The sequence below is a fragment of the Phyllobates terribilis genome, unplaced genomic scaffold (genome assembly GCF_046119375.1).
Source record: "Phyllobates terribilis strain yellow unplaced genomic scaffold, ASM4611937v1 Scaffold_1__5_contigs__length_1240528914, whole genome shotgun sequence".
Taxonomy (NCBI): domain Eukaryota; kingdom Metazoa; phylum Chordata; class Amphibia; order Anura; family Dendrobatidae; genus Phyllobates; species Phyllobates terribilis.
This window is the reverse complement of record NW_027362761.1, coordinates 361,297,282-361,318,895: the sequence shown is the minus strand read 5'-3', so window position 1 is coordinate 361,318,895 and position 21,614 is coordinate 361,297,282. Positions and strand designations below refer to the sequence as shown.

Genomic DNA, 21,614 nt, shown 5'->3' with positions numbered 1-21,614 from the left:
GTTTAGGTCCTACAGCATTATCATATAGGGGAAGAAAGGGTTAATGTCAATAGCCCCATGGTATGGGATAGGCCAATATTCCTAAAGGTACTGTCCAGGAATAACATATCAATGAGCTATCAGCTAGTGATAAATATGAGATCAATGAGGGTCTGACGCCAGGTACCCCCACCAATCAGTTGATATCTGCAACGTACATTATTAAAGTAAACAAGAGAAACTGGAGATACTCAAAAGTTTCGGACACCGCCTTAAAGACTAGAGGAAAATACTTAATGACACAATCCTTTGGGGTTTATGTTAGCAAAGGCTTTAATTCATTCTAGGCAGGGATTTCTTTTAAGTAATGTGACCATAGCTCATGTCCATATTGCCACACACTCCAGTGGAGGTGGGTGCACCTCTTATTTTGCTGCATCGAAAAGTAAAGTAGACTACATACGGTAATTCCATAAGATAGTCAACAATAGTCTACAGAAAAACCAAAACAAACAAAGAACATAATCGGTGGAGAAAGGTTGAACCTGATGGACCGATGTCTTTTTTTCCAAAATTGTCTATTATATAACTATGCAACTATGTAAATGTAAATAAATCTATACAAATACATGCCTTCACTTCTTATATACTTTTATGGGGACTTGTTACAATAGGATCCTATTAGCAGTGAACCCTATGGGGCGCCTTCCGTCACAGACTGTAGAAGTAAAGGGAAGAGCCTGAAGATGACAATACACATTAGATAGAAGTAGGTTGATGGCTGAATAACTATTGAACGAACCATGGTCTGGTGAATGATCGTTATACTCATGTGTCCATATGCATTTCAGTAAGCAGTCAGAATGGTTCACCCTGGCCATACATGCGCATACTTTCTCCAGACATTGACAATCAGTCATAAATCATATTAGTTGAATTCATCCATTTCGATCACCTTTATTATAATGTGTAAGGCCAACTCTACGCACACATGATCATGCTGTGTTGTGAAGCTGCACATGGTATCGGCTTGGTTTAGCGGTCACACTGTTCTCTACATAATCATGGCTTCAGTTATCATCTGTCTAATTAATAAAAAAGGATCTGGAGGCCACATTGACCAATCTTACCTCACACAAAAATATATATCCAGTTGATCCACAGTGACTAATACAATTCATTGCATGAGCACTGCATGTGCCTCGGATTTGCTTTATATCACACATTTGTACAGTTTTCCACCTTAGCCGCCAAGTAAGTAGCCAATCTAGTGAGGCCCTGCTGTCTGAGAATCTCATTTATCGTCTTTCTTTTAATCATGTAAGCAGCAGCGGACACATCCACAGCCATGGTGAATGTAACTGCTGTCAATGTTGGAAATGTTTACACGAGGCAAAATTACTCTCCTGGCACAACCTAGAGAACATTATTAGAATCCTTAAGGAACAAGGACATTACTTTGTAAAATATATTGAGGATTGATGTCTTCATATAAAGTCTACAAAGATACGGGTTTCAAATGAAAAAAAGCAGACTAAGGTAAACTAATGAAAATGGAACATATACTGCATTTATATTGTCGTGCTTCTGAAAAATGTGATGTTTAGCATTGATCTACTTCATGTACACTGGATAATTATCATGAAGAAACAATATAAAAACACCATACACGTATATTTTGTCAATAAAAAAAAAAAAAGTAAAATATAATATACTGTATGGATACACAGACGCTAAGTATATATATTTATATATATATATATATATATATATATATATATATATATATATATATATATATATATACACACAGTACAGACCAAAAGTTTGGACACACCTCTTTTAAAGATTTTTCTGTATTTTCTTGGCTATAAAAATTGTACATTCACACTGAAGGCATCAAAACTATGAATTAACTCATGTGGAATTTTATACTAAACAAAAAAGTGTGAAACAACTGAAAATATGTCTTATATTCTAGGTTCTTCAAAGTAGCCACCTTTTGCTTTGATGACTGCTTTGCACTCTCTTGGCATTCTCTTGATGATGAGATTTGCGCACATGTCAGGAGGAATTTTGGTCCACTCCTCTTTGCAGATCATCTCTAAATCATTCAGATTTTAAGGTTGTCGCTTGGCAACTCAGAGCTTCAACTCCTTCCATAAGTTTTCTATGGGTTTAAGGTCTGGAGATTAGCTAGGCCACTCCACGACCTTACTGTGCTTCTTTTTGAGCCACTCCTTTGTTGCCTTGGCTGTATGTTTTGGGTCATTGTCTTGCTGGAAGACCCAGCCACGACCGATCTTCAGTGCTCTTACTGAGGGAAGGAGGTTGTTGGCCAAAATCTCGCGATACATGACCCCATCCATCTTCCCTTCAGTACGGTGCAGTCGTCATGTCCCCTTTACAAAAAAGCACCCCCAAAGTATAACGTTTCCCCCACCATGCTTTACGGTTGGGACAATGTTCTTAGGGTTGTACTCATCCTTCCTCTAAACATGGCGAGTTGAGTTAATGCCAAAGAGCTCAATTTTTGTCTCATCTGACCATAGTACCTGCTCCCAATAACTCACAGAATCATCCATGTGTTCATTGGCAAACTTGAGACGGGCCTACACATGTGCCTTCTTGAGTAGGGGGACCTTGCGGGCACTGCAGGATTTTAAACATTTATGGGGTAATGTGTGGTCCCAGCTGCCTGGAGATGGTTAACAGGTTCCCCTCCCCTGTGTAGTTTTAGGCTGATCTCTTACCTTCCTCATGATTAAGGATACCCCACGAGGTGAGATTTTGCATGGTGCCCAGATCGATGTCGATTGACAGTCATTTTGTATTACTTCCATTTTCTTACAAATGCACCAACAGTTATCTCCTTCTCACCCTGCATCTTACTTATGGTTTTGTAGCTCATTTCAGCTTCGTGCAGGTCTATGATCTTGTCGCTGACATCCTTAGAAAGCTCTTTGGTCTTGTCCATGTTGCAGAGGTTAGAGTCTGATTGATTAATTGAGTCTGTGGACAGGAGTCATTTATACAGGTGACTATGTAAGGCAGCTGTCTTTAATGCAGGTAACAAGTTGATGAGCATCGTCTAAATGGTCTGTAGGAGCCAGAACTCATAATGGTTTGTAGGGGATCAAATACTTATTTCTCACTGCAAAATGCAAAACAAAAATTTCTAATTTATACAATGTGACTTTCTTGATTTTTTGGGGGGATATTCTATCTCTCAATGTTAAAATTAACCTACCCTTAAAATTATAGACTGTTCATGTCTTTGTCAGTTGGCAAACATACAAAATCAGCAAGGGATCAAATACTTTTTCCCCCACTGTATGTATGTATGTATGTACGTACGTACGCACGCACGCACGCACGCACGCACGCACACACACATATATTACATATACACACACACAGACTAAGTATAATTATATATATGTATTTATATTACACACACAATGCATATCCACATGCAAACACGCGTGCACTGCAATTATATACACACATACCTAGTTCCTGTTATTATTGACTTAAATGGGTTTTCCCACGATCAAAGTGCATTTTAATGAATAGATCTTGGAATAATAATAATTGGATGTGTTTAAATGTTTAAATAAAATGTTCCTGTGCTGAGATAATCTTATAAATGTGCCCCTGCTGTGTACTCTGTAATGGCTGTGTCTGACCGTACAGGGACATGGTCTGATCATACCACAGCTCCTGGGCACGGGGAGGAAGCAAAAGAGGATACAGACATTACAGCAGGGGATAGGAGAGGATTCATCTTGTGAGGTAAAATACATTTTGAAATAGGTGGGGAAATGTGTTACCCCACAGAAACCAGCAGCTGTGATCTCGTGCTGTCCTGTCTGTATAGTCTTTTCCCTCCCCCACCGCCCAGGAGATGCGGTATGATCAGACCATGTTCCTGTATGGTCAGACACAGCCATTACACAGTACACAGCAGGGGCACATTTATAAGATTATCTCAGCACAGGAACATTTTTTTTTTTTTTTGAAACACATCCAATTGTGGAAATTATTATTCAAAGATCTATTGATTAAAATTAACTTTGTTCATGGGAAAACCCCTTTATGTCACTTTTTGGAAAGAAGGTTTAGATCGTTTGTGGTTTGATGTTATTTCATAAGTATAATTACATGCAGAGTCACTTCCTCTTTTAAAGACAACAGTTTTATTTTATACTTCTGGTAATGGGATTAGGAGGTTTTAAATGTGACCACATAAGATTTTTCAGTTAATCCCATTGTCTCCTTTTCTCTGTATTACAGGCCACTGTCACAGATCCAGGAAGCTGAAATATGGGACACGGTCTGGCAGGATGTGTCCCAGAGATGAGACTTCTGCCCATTTTATTCTTCTTCTCCTTACAAAAGAATAGTTTTCCAGAAGTAAAGTGCACCTATCATTTCAATCTTCAGTCTACAGATAAATCAATGGTAATACATTAAATATGAAGGCTCATTCAAACATCAGTTTTTCATGGATATAATTTGTACCTATGAGTCTATAGGCCTGTTCACAGATTTTTTTTTTTTTTTGGGGGGGGGGGGGGGGAGTGGGAGTTGCAAAAAAAAAAAAAATATCGGAGACATGTCAGACATTGACCCGAGGCTCAGATCAAAAATCATCAATGCAAGTCTATGGGTCAGTTTAAAAAAAAACAAAACAAAAAAAAAACGGGCAGCACTCGGATGCCATCCATGAAAAAAAATAAAAATAAATCGGGTGTCTGAATGAGCCCTAACGCAGGGAGAAGAAATATGCAGCTTCAGCAAAATGTTTAATACTGTTTGTAAAGAGTTTGTGATAAGTAAGAACTAAATAAAAAAAAAAAAAAGACATAGTTATGACTTTCTTTTGATCTTTTATCACGGTTGCTAAAAAGCCAATATTAAAGCCGGTCTCCGTTAGACAGTTTTTCTGGCTGCAGTAGAATTTAGACTGTTCTATTACACTAGGGAATATCCAGCTCTGTTAGATCCAGGCTAATCAGGCTTCACTTTTTCAGTCTTTGCATAGAGCTCATTCAGTTTGCACGTTTCCAAGGGAACCGATGTGTGATCTACTGCAGTGGTCTTAAAGCATTTCTAATTAACCCCAAAAGCCCCCAATGCTGCAGGGGCAACATGAGCACTGCAGACCCCTGTGATAGACGGGCATTAGCAATAGGTGGAAAGTAAAACTCTCTGGCTCAAAAACATTGCATTATTAAAAGTGAATCATTATTACAGCTTTCCATCATGTCAGAGGATAAACATGGCTGAAATCCTATCTGCTGCTGAATCCCTGCTGCCAGGGTTTAGCAAACTTAAGAGATTTCATGCGATAATTTCCCTCTCCTTTGGGTGTGATGCATGTGTAATCCTCCCATCAATGATCCTGAGCTGAACCGGGAGAAAAAGTACAACACTATATTAGTCGAGCAGCTCTGTGTAGCAGCGGCATTTTCTCTGTGTATTTCACATTTAATTGTAAAAAAAATGTATTTTTCTTTCATTTCCTTTTAACAGTATCTCAATGTATCCTCCCTTTTCATGCTCTTTCAGATCCCTATCCATATTTTTTGTATACCACAAATACAAAAATAATTGGTATTACCATAGCCTTAATAATCTAATTAAAAAAATAAATAGAATTAAAAAAACAAAAAACATACAAGGATGAACAGTAGATGACAAAAAAATAAACAAAAAACACACACCCTTTCAGAGCTATGTTTATTAAAAAAAAAAGAAAGTTATGTCCAACCAAAAGGTGAACATTTTTATAGATCTTTAAAGCAAACCTGACAGGAGAGACAAAACAAAGGCAGCATGAATTAAAGACCGGCCACGTTATTGCAGCCCGGTGTGTGCTACTCAGAAGCATTCCGGCGTTTCAGAGAAAATGTACTTTGTAAGCCGGCTGGGGACAATATGCCTCAGATGACTAGTCCAGAGGCAGGTAGCTGGTGGCTCCTCCATGCCCACCCTCGCTTAGGCCCCCTTCACATGTACTGGTGTTTCAGGTACTGGAAAAAACAGTACCATTGAGATCCGTGGTCTGTTAGGGATATCCATGTGCGGTCCGTATCCGCCTGTCCGTGTGCTGTCAAAGTGACACACTGTCAACATGTGCGCACCACCATAGAAAAGAATGGGTGTGTGTGTGTCCGCATTTGCAGTACTTAAAAAATGGACCACACACACACACACACACCAAAAAAACGGATGTGTGAAGAGGGCCGTAGACTGATAAGTCTGTCACTATACAAGCACATAGGGAAGGACCTGGCAGTTAAAGGGTGTAAGCCAGGAAGAAGCTGCCATGAACCTGCCTCTTTGACTAGTTATCCGAGTTGTACAGTCCCCAGCCGGCTTTACAGAGTTCAGTCTCAGAAAAGCTGCAGTGTTTCGCAATGAAACATACTCGTCTGCAATGATGCAGATGTGTTTGATTCATGTTGTCAGGCTGATGCATGTCCCAAAACATCAGACTTTCACCAATCATATAACGTCAGCATATTCTACAGTAGTATAGAATAGCCCTTTATTGCCTTTATAGGGTTAAAATGCCTTAAAAGGAGCTGAATAATACACCAAGTAATTTACTATGAGACCTAAATTAAAGTGACTGTAAGGACTGACCGACAGGAGACCAAAATGCTACGCAAGACACTACTTACAGATTTTGCTGAGATATTAAAACTTTGCTGATTTTTAGTTGAGCTCCATTTTTGTAAAGTTGTAATCTGTGACTAGACTTAGCTACAGTGTTTACAGGGAGTCTGAGGTGGTCTGAGACACACCTCCTGTTCTCTACCTCTTCCCAGCAGCTCTGCCTCTAATATTGGTTGCCCTGTATAAATATAAGGCCAGCACAAGATCACCAATAAATCAGTGAATTGAGATGACTGTATAACGTACGACAAACTACCAACATTGATACATACATAAATACTGAGGCAAAATGAGGCTTTGATAGGAAGAAACTTGGAAAGTCATTATTGTGATTTTTTCGTAGTGGGTGAGGTGGGTAACTTCGTGGTATTATGATGGAACTCTGCAGCAGTATTACTTTCTATTTTTCTGTCTTACGGATAAAAAAACAACAACATTTATTTGGGGCTTCATGTCATCATTTAGTAAATCTAAGTTCATACTGCGTTTAACCCAACAGAGGAATCCATCTTGCAGAAGCATCCTTTATCGGATACATCATAAGCTTTTCATGGCTTATTTGCCACATAGATGCCATTATAGCCTATGGATGATGGATACCGCAGCTAGACAATTATCACCAATATGCTATAATGCAAGCCCTTTATAGCGGTTGTCCCCTTTAAGAGATATATTATATATATACAGTGTGGTCCAAAAGTAGGTGGCCAGAAAATAACATTTATTTTGATTTATATATAAAATTATATTTACTAACACAAGCATAACATTGACAATTAAATTTTATTCTGAACAATAATACAAAAGCCCTTAAATTTTATCAATGCAGGTGCTCAAACTGTTTTCCATTACAATTTGCACAGCTTTGAAGTCGCCTCTTACGCTTCGACAAACTTTTTTGCACAAGTCTCTTTGGGTATTAATTTCTTGAAATGCATCTCTTATGTAATTTTTCAAATCACTGACACTTTTTGGTTTTCGACTATAAACTTTGTCCTTGAGTACTCCCCAAAAGAAAAAATCCATTGGGGTCAAGTTATAATCTCACTAAATTGCAGCCGCCTGTCTGGATCACCCTCCAATAAACCATGAATTAGATACAGACGATAAGCTTTCCACCCAATAGATTTCAGGATTCACATGATAGAAGCTCGTGAAATTCCCAATTCCAAAGAGGCTCTTCTGGTGGACTTTTTTGGACTCTGAACAAATGTTTCAGCAACAAGTTGTTTATTATCTTCTGTACAGACTGTTTTGGGTCGACCAGTTTTTGGAGCATTAAGGATTGAGCCAGTGGCATTGAATTTGTCACGAATGCGGTAAATGGTTTGTCTCTTTGGGGCTTCAGTACCAAATGTTTCAACCCAATTTGCTCTAACGGTTTCAGCATTTTGAGATTTCCGATACTCTGTTAAAATCCATTTTCTTTGATCTGTATTTAAATTATTTGCCATTATGTGTTATCTGAATTATCTGAAAAGAAAACAGATTTGGGGGGGAGATCTCTGTGAAACTGGCTCAGTTGCCCTTAGCAACCAATCAGATTCCACCTTTCATTTTCCAAAGAGTCTGTAAGGAATGAAAAGTGGAATCTGATTGGTTGCTAAGGGCAACTGAGCCAGTTTCTCCCCCTTCATAACCTTATTACACTTTCTGTCCACCTACTTTTGGACGTGTGTGTGTGTGTGTGTGTGTGTGTGTGTGTATGTGTGTATATATTATATATATACACACATACATACATACATACATACATACATACACAGTACAGACCAAAAGTTTGGACACACCTCATTTAAAGATTTTTCTGTATTTTCATGACTATGAAAATTGTACATTCACACTGAAGGCATCAAAACTATGAATTAATACATGTGGAATTATATACTTAACAAAAAAGTGTGAAACAACTGAAAATATGTCTTATATTCTAGGTTCTTCAAAGAAGCCACCTTTTGCTTTGATGACTGCTTTGCACACTCTTGGCATTCTCTTGATGAGCTTCAAACTTTTGGTCTGTAATATAAATAACATATATACACACACACACACACACACACACACACACACACGATGCGAACTGCACTTGAAACAGAACCCTAAAGGCCCCGTCACACTTAGCGACGCTGCAACGATCCCGACAACGATACGACCTGTCAGGGATCGTTGCTGCGTTGCTATGTGGTCGCTGGTGAGCTGTCAAACAGGCAGGCTCACCAACGATCAGGGGAGCAGAGACATCGTGGAAAGAATCTTTCCACGATGTCCTGCTCCTGGTTACTAGCCTGCTGAAGCAGGAGCAGGCTGGTAACCATGATAAACATCGGGTTACTAGGGGCACACGCGCACCTAGTAACCCGTTGTTTATCATGGTTACCACTCTGCTACGGTGAGCGGGAGGTTACCGCTCACTTTAGCAGGCTCGTAACCATGATAAACAGCGGGTTACTAAGTGCGCGTGTGCCCCTAGTAACCCGATGTTTATCATGGTTACCAGCCTGATCGCTGCTCCTGCTGGTCACACACAGCGATGTGTGCTGACCAGCGGGAGGGCAATGACCAAAAAATGGTCCAGGACACTTTGCAGCGATCTCACAGCAGGGGCCTGATCACTGCAAAGTGTCACACATAGCGACATCGCTGGTGAGGTCGCTGTTGTGTCACCAAAACCGTGACACAGCAGCGATCTCGCTAGCGATCTCGCTATGTGAGACGGGGGCTTAAGACTATCACAGAGCAGGTGCATTTATACGGAGACTTGATTACACACAGGTGGATTCTATTTATCATTACCAGTCATGTAGGACAACATTGGATCATTCAGAGATCCTCACTGATTTTCTGGAGTGAGTTTGCTGCACTGAAAGTAAAGGGGCCAAATAATATTGCACGCCCCACTTTTCAGTTTTTAATTTGTTAAAAGTTTAAAATATCCAATAAATTTCGTTCCACTTCACGATTGTGTCCCACTTGTTGATTCTTCCCTCAAAAATTTGAATTTTATATCTTTATGTTTGAAGCCAGATATGTGGCAAAAGGTAGAAAAGTTCAAGAGGGCCAAATACTTTCACAACGCACTGTACATACACACCTGTGTATATATGTATAGATAGATACATAGATAGAATAGATAGAGTCATGGCCGAAAGTGTTGGCACCCTAGAAATTGTTCCAGAAAATGAAGTATTTCTCCAGGAAAATTATTGCCATTACATATGTTTTGTTACACATATTTTTGTTTCCTTTGTGTGTATTGAAACAACACAAAAAAAAAACGAGAAGAAAAGGCAAATTGGACATAATTTCACACGAAACCTCAAAAATGGGCAGGTTAAAAATGTTGGCACCCTCAACTTATAACTTCGCTTCCTATAACCATCAACAGGCTTCTTACACCTCTCAAATGGAATTTTGGACCACTCTTCTTTTGTAAACTGCTCCATTTGAAGGCGCCTTCTCTCAACAGCAATTTTAAAAAGTCTCCACAGTTGTTCAATGGGATTTAGATCCGGACTCATTGCTTGCCATTTCAGTACTCTGCAGTGCTTTTTTTACATCCATTTTTGGATGATTCTTGAAGTAATTTGGGGTCCTTGTCCTGCTGGAAGACAGTGCCAATGACTAGGACGCAAACCTAGCTTTCTTACACTGGGCATTACATTGCGACCCAAAATTTTTGGTAACCTTCAGATTTCATGATACCTTGCACACAGTCAAGGCACTCAGTGCCAGAGGCAGCAAAACAACCCCAAAACATCTTTGAACCTCCATCTTATTGGATTGTAGGTACTGTGTACTTTTCTTTGTAGGCCTCATTCCGTTTTCGGCAAACAGCAGAATAATGTACTTTACCAAAAAGCTCTATTTTCGTCTCATCTGTCCACAAGACGCTTCCCAGAAAGATTTTGACTTCCTCACACACATTTTGGCAAGCTGCAGTCTAGCTTTTCTATGTCTCTGTGTCAGTAGGGAGGTTCTCTTGGGTCTTCTGCCATAGTGTTTCATTTCATTCAAATGTCGACGGATAGTTCATGCTGACACTGATGCGCCCCGAGCCTGCAGGACTGCTTGAATTTCTTTGGAACTTGATTGAGGTTGCTCATTCACCATCCAGACTATCATGTGTTGCAACCTTTCATCAATTTTTCTCTGCCGTCCACGTTGAGCGAGATTAGCTACAGTGCCATGAGTTGTAAATTTCTTGATTATGTAGCGCAACATGGACAAAACAACATCAAGATCTCTGGAGATGGACTGGTTTCAGGTATGATTTTCATATTGCCCATACCTGTTACTTGCCACAGGTGAGCTTGAACGAGCTTCACATGCTTGAAACAAAGTTGTTTACCCACAATTTTGAAAAAGAGCCAACAATTTTGTCCTGCCCACTTTTAGGCTTCTGTGCGAAAATATGTCCAATTAGCCTTTTTTTCTCAGTTTTTTTTTGTGTTGTTCCAATATACACAAATGAAATAAACATTTGCATAACAAAACATGTGTAATTGCAATAATTTTCTTGGAGAAATACTTAATTTTCTGTAAAAATGTCATGGGTGCCAACACTTTCGGCCATGACTGTCTATCTATCTGGCATTGGCTGCTGTGCAATCAGTGAGCTCAGCGGCTCTGATAGAATTACCAGCTTAGAGCCACTGAGCTAACAGATTGGTTGCTGCACTAATAACATGAAATCAGCACTGCAGTTGATGTTAGACTCCTGGGGGACTCGGTGAAAGGAGACTAAACCGTGGTTTGTTGTTTTATACCAAACCGTGCCCATGGAAACTGAAATAAGACCACTCATTTAAAGGGAACCTTTAAAAACAACAAAAAAAACACGATTAACCAGCAGACAAGGGGTTAATCTGCAGGTTATTAGCATTACTAACCTGCCCGGCAGCTGCACGTAGACACACGCTGCTGGGAGAAAATGAACTTTATTCTCCCCAGCAGTGTTCTCGTTTTAGTAAAGTGGGTGGCACTGGTGCAGTCACTGCTCTGTACAGTCGCTGCTTTGTATTCTCAGAGCCGTGACTGAACCAGCCAGTGCCGCCCCCGTGACTGAAACTGTGCCCCAGCCTCTTACTAACACTGGATCTGCATTCTGGCCTGCTGTCAGTCAGGGCCAGGGGTGCGGTTCAGTCAAGAGGGCGGCACTGGCTCAGGTTCAGTCATCGCTCTAAGTATACAGAGCAGCGGCTGTAACCGCGCCACCAGCCCATACTGACAGCCGGCCCTAATTCAGAGCCAGTGTCAGTTAGGGCGGGGGCGCGTTCACAGCCGCCGCTCTGAACACTGAGAGCGGTGACTGAACCAGCGCTGGCACCGCCCACAAGACTGAAACGAGAACGCTGCTGGGGAGATTAAAGTTAAATTTTCTCCCCGCAGCGTTAGGTTACGTGCAGACGCCGGGAACATAGTAACGTTATAAGCCTGCAGATTAACCCCATATCTGCAGGTTAATAGCATTTTTTTTCAGGTGACAGATTCCCTTTAATGAATAAGTCATGAAAAGCCATTGAAAAACCTATGGTGCTTAAGTTGAAAGTCTGTCTGTGATGGCAGTCATCAGACACCCACAAGTCTCCCAGTGTACCTGCTAAATGCAAACAAAACAAAAAAAATATGATGTGACCAGGACCCCAAGCTTGATGATAGCGATGTAAATACTAAACCATTAAACAAAATTACCTCAATCAACTTAACAACATTAGGATGGTCAAGTTTTTTCAAAATTGCAATTTCCTGGTAGACCCGCTCAATGGGTCCCTTGGCCTGTGAACCCCCATCACCAGCAGCCTTTGTTCCCCTGGGAGGTGGACGACCTATGAAGAGAAGAGTGAAGGTTCACATGAAACTAAAATGAAAGATAAAGCTACATCTTACTACATAAAGAGCTTAATGTTGAGGTGAGTCAGAGAAAAACCATCAGCTGACTTTGTTACATTAATAAACACTTTAACAGTTTTTTTTTTTTTTTTTTTTTTAAAACAAATCTGCCGAAGAGCAAATAAACGTTTTTTTCAAAACAAAATCTACTTAACGTTGAGATGGAGAATTTAGCCTGCAGTGGCTGAAAAAAACGCCAGTGTCTACTTCAGTAGGCCAGAGGGGCAGCATACAAAGATTTCCACGCGATCTGCCCTGGGCAATTCACTTTTTGAATTGGCGAACATCTCTGTAATCTTCTAATTTTTATTTTTGTTTTCCGTAATGCCATTTACTAATTTATTAATTATGACAACTTTGTTGTTTATCGTGTGAAAAGGCTGAAAGACATGGGTAATTTGAGATAGTTTTTATTATTTCTAGCTTCCGAAACTTATTTATTTGTTTTGGAACTCTGGCTTCTAGTAAATAATATGTATACATATTTTCTGTGAAAAATAGATAATTTATTTATATGCATAAAATCTATCTGCACACACTAGCTGAGGCTAGCTCAGCAGTGTATGGGGAGCCAGGGTCTGTTCTGTTTAGTTAGCGCCTGGATAAGGCTAGGGATTTAGGTTTATGAGTTTGTTTTGGTGCTGTGCAACCTGCGGAAAAAAAATAAAAACTACACGTGTTTGGACAAAAACAGCATTGCCGGTGTGAACGTGGCCTAATGGCTACCTGAGAGAGTGAATCCCTACAATATACAGTGCATTGTGAAAGTATTTGGTCCCCTTGAACTTTTCTACCTTTTGCCACATTTCTGGCTTCAAACATAAAGATATAAAATTCCAATTTTTGGGGGAAGAATCAACAAGTGGGACACAATCGTGAAGTGGAATGAAATTTATTGGATATTTTAAACTTTTTTAACAAATTAAAAACTGAAAAGTGGGGCGTGCAATATTATTCAGCCCCTTTACTTTCAGTGCAGCAAACTCACTCCAGAAGTTCAGGGAGGATCTCTGAATGATCCAATATTGTCCTAAATGACTGGTAATGATAAATAGAATCCACCTGTGTGTAATCAAGTCTCTGCATAAATGCACCTGCTCTGTGATAGTCTCAGGGTTCTGTTTCAAGTGCAGAGAGCATCATGAAGACCAAGGAATACACCAGGCAGGTCCGAGATACTGTTGTGGCAAAATTTAAAGCCGGATTTGGATACAAAAAGATTTCTCAAGTTTTAAACATCTCAAGGAGCAATGTGCAAGCGATCATATTGAAATGGAAGGAGTATCAGACCACTGCAAATCTACCAAGACCCGGCCGTCCCTCTAAACTTTCATCTCGAACAAGGAGAAGACTGATCAGAGATGCAGCCAAAAGGCCCATGATCACTCTGGATGAACTGCAGAGATCTACAGCTGAGGTGGGAGAGTCTGTCCATAGGACAACAATCAGTCATACATTGCACAAATCTGGCCTTTATGGAAGAGTGTCAAGAAGAAAGCCATTTCTCAAAGATATCCATAAAAAGTCTCGTTTGAAGTTTGCCACAAGCCACCTGGGAGACACACCAAACATGTGGAATAAGGTGCTCTGGTCAGATGAAACCAAAAATCGAACTTTTTGGTCCCAATGCAAAACGATATGTTTGGCGTAAAAGCAACACAGCTCATCGCCCTCAAAACACCATCCCCACTGTCAAACATGGTGGTGGCAGCATCATGGTTTGGGCCTGTTTTTCTTCAGCAGGGACAGGGAAGACGGTTAAAATTGATGGGAAAATGGACGGAGCCAAATACAGGACCATTCTGGAAGAAAACCTGTTGGAGTCTGCAAAAGACCTGAGACTGGGACAGGGATTTATCTTCCAACAAGACAATGATCCCAAACAAAGCAAAATCTACAATGGAATGGTTCAAAAATAAACGTATCCAGGTGTTAGAATGGCCAAGTCAAAGTCCAGACCTGAATCCAATCGAGAATCTGTGGAAAGAGCTGAAAACTGCTGTTCACAAACGCCCTCCATCCAACCTCAATGAGATCGAGCTGTTTTGCAAGGAAGAATGGGCAAGAATTTCAGCCTCTCAATGTGCAAAACTGATAGAGACATACCCCAAGCGACTTGCAGCTGTAATCGCAGCAAAAGGTGGCGCTACAAAGTATTAACTCACGGGGGCCGAATAATATTGCACGCCCCACTTTTCAGTTTTTAATTTGTTAAAAAAGTATAAAATATCCAATAAAATTCATCCCACTTCACGATTCAGTCCCACTTGTTGTTGATTCTTCCCAAAAAAAATTAGAATTTTATATCTTTATGTTTGAAGCCAGAAATGTGGCAAAAGGTAGAAAAGTTCAAGGGGGCCAAATACTTTCACAATGCACTGTATATTAATTATATATAATATATTCCGGCCGAACCAAAAGTTTCCCACATATAGAGCCTATCGACTGAATCAAATGCTTTAGTGACATCAAAGGAGACTGCTACTTGAGCGTCTACATCTTTGTCTATTGCTTGGATATTGACATAAAGCTTACAAAAACTAACAAGTGTGGCTTTATTTGGCATGAATCCTGTTTGGTTGTGGCTGATTGACGATAAAATACCCGTTTTGAGTCCATTTCTGAGCATTTTTTCTAAGATTTTAATGTCTGCCTGGAGAAGCAAAACTGGGATTCACATAGTGTGGGATCTTTCTCTGGATTGGGGAATACCATTATAGTTGCCTAGTATAATGAAGATAGCAGGCAACCCCCCATTCCAGTTCTATTCAAAGCTTCCTATAGATGAAGGATAAGGCTGTTTACAAACTTCTTATAAAATTCACCAGGTCTAACCATCGGGGCATGGTGCCTTCCCATTGACAGATGCTCTCTTTCTTTAACCCCTTTACAACCCAAGGTGGTTAGCACGTTAATGACCAGGCCAATTTTTACAATTCTGACCACTGTCACTTTATGAGGTAATTACTCTGGAACGCTTCAACGGATCCCCCTGATTCTGAGATTGTTTTTTCGTGACATATTGTACTTCATGATTGTGGTAAAATTTCTTCGATATCACTTGCGTTTGTGAAAAAAACGGAAATTTGGCGAAAATGTTGAAAATTTAGCAATTTTCAAAATTTGAATTTTTATGCCCTTAAATCAGATATGTCACACAAAATAGTTAATAAATAACATTTCCCACATGTCTACTTTACATCAGCACAATTTTGGAACCAAAATTTTTTTTTTTATTAGGGAGCTATAAGGGTTTAAAGTTGACCAGCGATTTCACATTTTTGCAACAAAATTTACAAAACCATTTTTTTTTTTAGGGACCACATCATATTTGAAGTCACTTTGAGGGGTCTTTATGACAGAAAATACCCAAAAGTGACACAGTTCTAAAATCTGCACCCCTCAAGGTGCTCAAAACCACATTCAAGAACTTTATTAACCCTTCAGGTGCTTCACAGGAATTTTTGGAATGTGGAAGAAAAAAATGAACATTTAACTTTTTTAACAAAAATTTTATTTTAGACCCAATTTTTTTTTATTTTCGCAGGGGTAACAGGAAAAAATGGACCCCAAATTTGTTGTTCAATTTCCCCTGGGCACGCAGATACCCCATATGTGGGGAAAAAACACTGTTTGGGCAAACGGCAGGGTTCGGAAGGGAAGGAGCGCCATTTGACTTTTTGATTGTAAAATTTGCTTGAATAATTAGCTGACGCCATGTTGCATTTGGGGAGCCCCTGATGTGCCTAAACAGTGGAAACCCCCCACAAGTGACACAATTTTGGAAACTAGACCCCTCCGGGAACTTATCTAGATGTGTGGTGAGCACCCTGAACCCCCAAGTCCTTTACAGAAGTTTATAACATGGAGCAGTGAAAATAAAAAAAAAAATCAAACTTTTTCCACAAAAATTATGTTTTAGCCCCAATTTTTTTAAGGGTAAGATGAGAAAATGAACCCCAAAAACTTGTACATGTGAGGACCTGGCCACTTTCTAAACACTTTTCCAGCACTGAGCACCCCTTTTCGTCAATCTTAAGGCCCCGTCACACTAAGCGACGCTACAGCGATCCTGACAACGATACGACCTGTCAGGGATCGTTGCTGCGTCGCTATGTGGTCGCTGTTCAGATGTCAAACAGTCAGATCTACCCAACGACGCAGCAACGATGCGACAACCCGTAACGATCTGTATAACGATGCACGCCTATGTGTTTCTGTGTCGGAGTCGTCAACAAGGTCGTTGGTAAGGTGTCAAACACAGCGATGCATGCTACCCAGCGGGACCTCAACGATCAAAGAAATGTCCAGACCATTCCGACACGACCAGCGATCTCACAGCAGGGGCCTGGTCGCTGCTAAGTGTCAAAAGTAGCGAGATCGCTACTGAGGTCGCTGTTGCGTCACAAAACTTGTGACTCAGCAGCGATCTCGCTAGCGATCTCGCTTAGTGTGACGGGGCCTTTAATTTTGTGTTTTGTTAGAAATTTTCTTGCTGTGTTCTGTTAGTGATTTGTTTGCTCATCAGTTCAACTTCAGGTATCTATTCAATTCAGTGACCATATCTCCAAGACCTTGGGCCATTGTTCTCTCTGTCACCACAGGTAGTCTCACATGCAAACCCAGGGGATGGGTTCCACCTGAGAAAATATCTCCACTAAAGCACAATTAGCTGGGGTAGGGAGGGGTGAGCTCTTCTGCCGATTCAGGGGGCTGAACCCTGTGCAGGAGAAAGAGAAGATTCATTGCTAGTCAGACAGAGAGCTGGGAGGTATCACGGGCTGCGGTCGTGATATCCATCATCCGAAGGAGCATATGCTGTGACTGCCAATATACCGGCGGGAGATACAAAAAGCTGTGGGCCAACCAAAAGTTGGGGGACAGTGGGTATCACCTGGTACGGGGTAGTGGAACTACTGATCCCAGGTTGTAAACTCAAGGACATGTTTCACAGTTATTAGACACCCAAATAAAAACATGCGGGGATCGCTCGTGCATGGCAGGCAATCCCCGCAAGTTTTTTTTGGCCGCGAAGCATATGGGGCGGAGACTCGAGCATGTCACTCGAGCACCCACGATACTCAATGCATACCCGAGCACCCGATGCAAACTCAAGTAGCAAGCACTTGCGCTCAACACTAATTGCCATATCATTTTTTTTTTTTTTTTTACTTTTGAAAAAAATCCCAAGCCCAACCCTAACCCTAGCCCCAACCCAAACCCTAACCCCAACCTTAACCCCAACCCCAACCTTAACCCCAACCCCAACACTAACCCCAACCCTAACCCCACCCTAACCCGAGAGTTTATTTTTTACGCCGTTCCTCGTGTGGTATAAGTGATTAGACGACTTTATTCTTCGGGTCGGTGCGATTACAGCGATACCAGTATCATATCGGGATTTTATGATTGACAGCTGTCACACACTAAAAGATGCATTTTTTTGCAAAATCTAGTTTTTGCATCGCCATATTTTGAGAGCTATAATTTTTCCATATTTTGGCCGACAGTCATGTGACGGCTTGTTTTTTGCGGGATGAGTTGACGTTTTTATTGGTGCCATTTTCAGGCACGTGACCTTTTTTGATTGCTTGCTATTCCAATTTTTGAGAGTGAGAGGCAGAATAAACAAAAACCAACAATTCAGGAATTCTTTTTTAATTTTTTTTTATTCTGCTCCGCGTGTGGTAAAATTGATAAGGCAGCGATATTCTTCGGGTCAGTACGTTTACAGCGGTACCACATTTATATAGTTTTTCTATGTTTTGGCGCTTTTACATAATAAAAGCAATTTTATAGAAAAAAAATTATTTTTTTGCATCGTTTTATTCTGAGAGCTATAACTTTTATTTTTCGGCTGATGGAGCTGTATGGCGGCTTGTTTTTTGCGGGACGAGATGACGTTATTTTTTATATTTTTACAATTTTTTTTTTTTTCACTTTGACAGTTTTTTTATTTTTATACTTTGTCCCACTATGGGACTTTCACTTTTTTTATTCTGATCGCCTGCATAGCACAGGAATGGAGCTCCATACCTGTGCTATGCAGGCTGTCAGAGCTGCACAGGGAGAAGATAGTTTGGTCATGCACTGCGCATGACCAAAAAATCTTCCTGCTGTCTGGTGACCCGGATGTTATGACGACATCGGGTCGTATATTCTTTTGCATTATTTTCTTATATGCCGTATGAATTTTTTATAATGTGCATATCATGCTTATGTACTTCAAATATTGTATTCCCAATGTGTGTTATCCTTCTCTGCACTTTTGCACTTTATATCCAAAGTTTTGTTTTGGATACTTTCCATCAGAGTGCTCCTTTAGTGAAAATCGGAGTTTTCATATTCTGACTATAGTCACCTTATTGGCACTGGTGCACTTCTTAGAACATCTGTCACCAGCCTTGTATGTAATTTTCTCCCTACCTGAATCAATAGCAACATGTGTATACATACATAGATATACATGTTTTACCTTATTGGAGCTGTGGGTAGGGGATACAGTTAGTATACATCTGAGAATGAGACTGATTGTGGACAGTGCACATGCGCCCTCTCAGCCCTGTTCTGCGGCGTCCCGCTCCCTGTCTCGTTCTCGCTCCCGCACTTCGAGGCTCAGGCCTGGCGCCGGCCGAACCACGTGACTGTTGGGGTGAGTGACGGGTGGTGGGACGCCCGCGATCGCGACGTGATGGGAGCGCATACGCCCAATACCTAACTGCCATTGGCTCAATCAGGACATGTGGTCTGAAGGTCCTCACAGTTAAAGCAAGACACAGGATGTGTGTCTAACCACGCCCGCTGAGGAAGCTTTACGGCGAAAGCGCGCGTTTGGGGCTTGGCTGGGGACCCACTACAGTACTATAACATGGGTATGGATGGCCTCTTTATTTCATCTGCCTCCCACTAACAATAGAGTGGGCTTTTCTACATGCGTGACCTGGTGGTATTTACCATCAGTGTGACGAGTCCACATGCTTTTTCATGGAGGCTTGGATTCACTACGGGTATTACAGGACTTGTGTTGGATGGGTTTACTATGAAATTGACTACTATTTATGGTGTTATTCTACTGTTATGTTACTTCATGCTGCCATCTACTCCTCTATGAATCATTTGTAACCTACCTAGCTGATTTCAGAGATGTATCTGTGTGCATTGTAGATGGGTGCTCCAGCCTCGCACTGGGTTACTTTATCATTTCACCTAACACTATGTGACTTGTATTATGTATGCAATATTTTAAAATTAATCAAATAAAAATTATGTTTTTATTAGCTTTAAACTCCGTGTTCTCCTCCTCCTTTACAAATTTCTCATGAGTTGTATAGCTCTGATATAGGGCACTTGCCCTTTTTTTGAATATATAATTAGGGATGTTCTTCTGGAACGTATATGGATGTATATTGAACTATGACGAATACTTGTATCTATGGATTGGCAGGGAACATTTTTAAATCTATGTTTATGCACGGAATTTGGAGCTTTGTATCAGAAAAACTAAGCTCTGACTACTATACTGATATAGTAAGACATGAATTTGCACATCATTTTTCATTTATTTGGCATAAAGAAAAAAAAAAGTAATTTAAGTGTGGAATTGCACAAAGGTAATGTAAAACCTACGTGGAAATCCAGCTTGTCTCATTAATTTCTTCTTTGAAAGAACCTTCATTGCCTGCGATAAAGCGAAAAGAGGATCGTATCAAACATTACAAAAATACTAATATAAAGTAATATGTACTTAATTTACTTATCTATTCTTTGCCAGTTTCATTTTTTTTGCTCTGTAAATGTACTAAACAAAAAGAAAAAACAAACAGAACAAAAAGAGCATTCCAAGTAATATTTCAGTATTTCCTCTGGAGAGGACATCACTTCTCGGTAATTACCGCCCAGTTAGATATCTGCGTAGATCACCACAGTGCCAGACAGCACAGAACGTCCGAGTTATATTTACTTGCTGTCTGTCACCCGAGAGGTGTCATTAATCGTAACCCAAATAAAGGTCAGACACAAAATAAAATTGTATAACCAACATTCTCGCTTACCAGGAACGCAAAGACATGACACATAGAACAACCACACATAAACCAATTCTCTCTGCAGAATCATTAACGAAGTCATCCAAGTTAAAAAATGCATAACATGTAAGGACTATGCCATTCTTCAAAAAGTGTTGTATCATAGTAGTAATGTCCACTTACATAGTATGTGTTATCATATTCATTGTAGGCCAGTTTCACCACTCCATATGAGCCCTGAAGGAGCAATTAAATAAAATAAAAAAAAACACGCTTTAAAATTAAGTCAAATCATTTATATTGTATTGGATTGTACTTAAGTGATTTTTTTCCATTTGACTAATACTCTTCCCTCAAAATGTGTAGTAAAGCCATTTTAAGAATTTTATTACAGTGCTTTAACCAGCAATAATTGTAAAGAATCAATGTGCAGTTGTACAGATTCGTTGAGAGGTCATAAGAAGTCTATTTTTGTATTAAAAGCCTAAATGAATCCATAGTGTTTAAAGCTAAATTTTTAAAGAAAAACGTCTCTCAGACAAATATTTTATTTCAAGCAATGAATGGACAGCAGTGTGGCTAGACTTGGTCTCTCTGGATTATCATGATTGCCTATCAGTTTATGAGTATAGATTTTTAGTCGTTTTAAAATCGGTACACTGTAAGAAGATAATTATACTAGCTGTTTGATTTTTTTTTTTTTAAATCAGTATTTGTAATTGTCTGAATCCTCTAGAAATAAAAAAATACTAAAAATAATATAAAGCAGAGTAACCCACAATTAATACCCTTTGCCTACTTCCCATGCAGTAAATTAGAAATTTACAGTTCTGTGCAAAATAATAGCATTGTGTTTAAAACAGCTGAGAAAAAGCTCAGTCTTCATAATAGCATTTAATTCAATATACACAAAGGCACTGGGAGCACAGCACATTCATTTCAAAATGAAAACATGAACAAAATAAAAAAAAATTAACTGAAAATGAAGAAAAAGGAATAAAAGACTGTTCAAAAAAATTGCAGGGTCTGCATTTT

At 39.9% G+C, this 21,614-nt stretch overlaps 1 protein-coding gene across 4 annotated transcripts in view; it reads right to left on the bottom strand.

Moving 5' to 3' along the window:
• Positions 1 to 21,614, bottom strand: part of CAMKK2 (calcium/calmodulin dependent protein kinase kinase 2) — a 118,371-nt gene that overhangs the window by 36,670 nt on the left and 60,087 nt on the right. For all 4 annotated transcript variants that reach the window (XM_073676294.1, XM_073676291.1, XM_073676293.1 and 1 more), the window contains 3 exons: positions 20,763 to 20,816; positions 20,182 to 20,233; positions 12,358 to 12,491 (listed from right to left, as the gene is read on the bottom strand). In XM_073676294.1, coding sequence (XP_073532395.1) covers positions 12,358 to 12,491; positions 20,182 to 20,233; positions 20,763 to 20,816 — 240 coding nt within the window. The remainder of the gene's footprint in view (positions 1 to 12,357; positions 12,492 to 20,181; positions 20,234 to 20,762; positions 20,817 to 21,614) is intronic.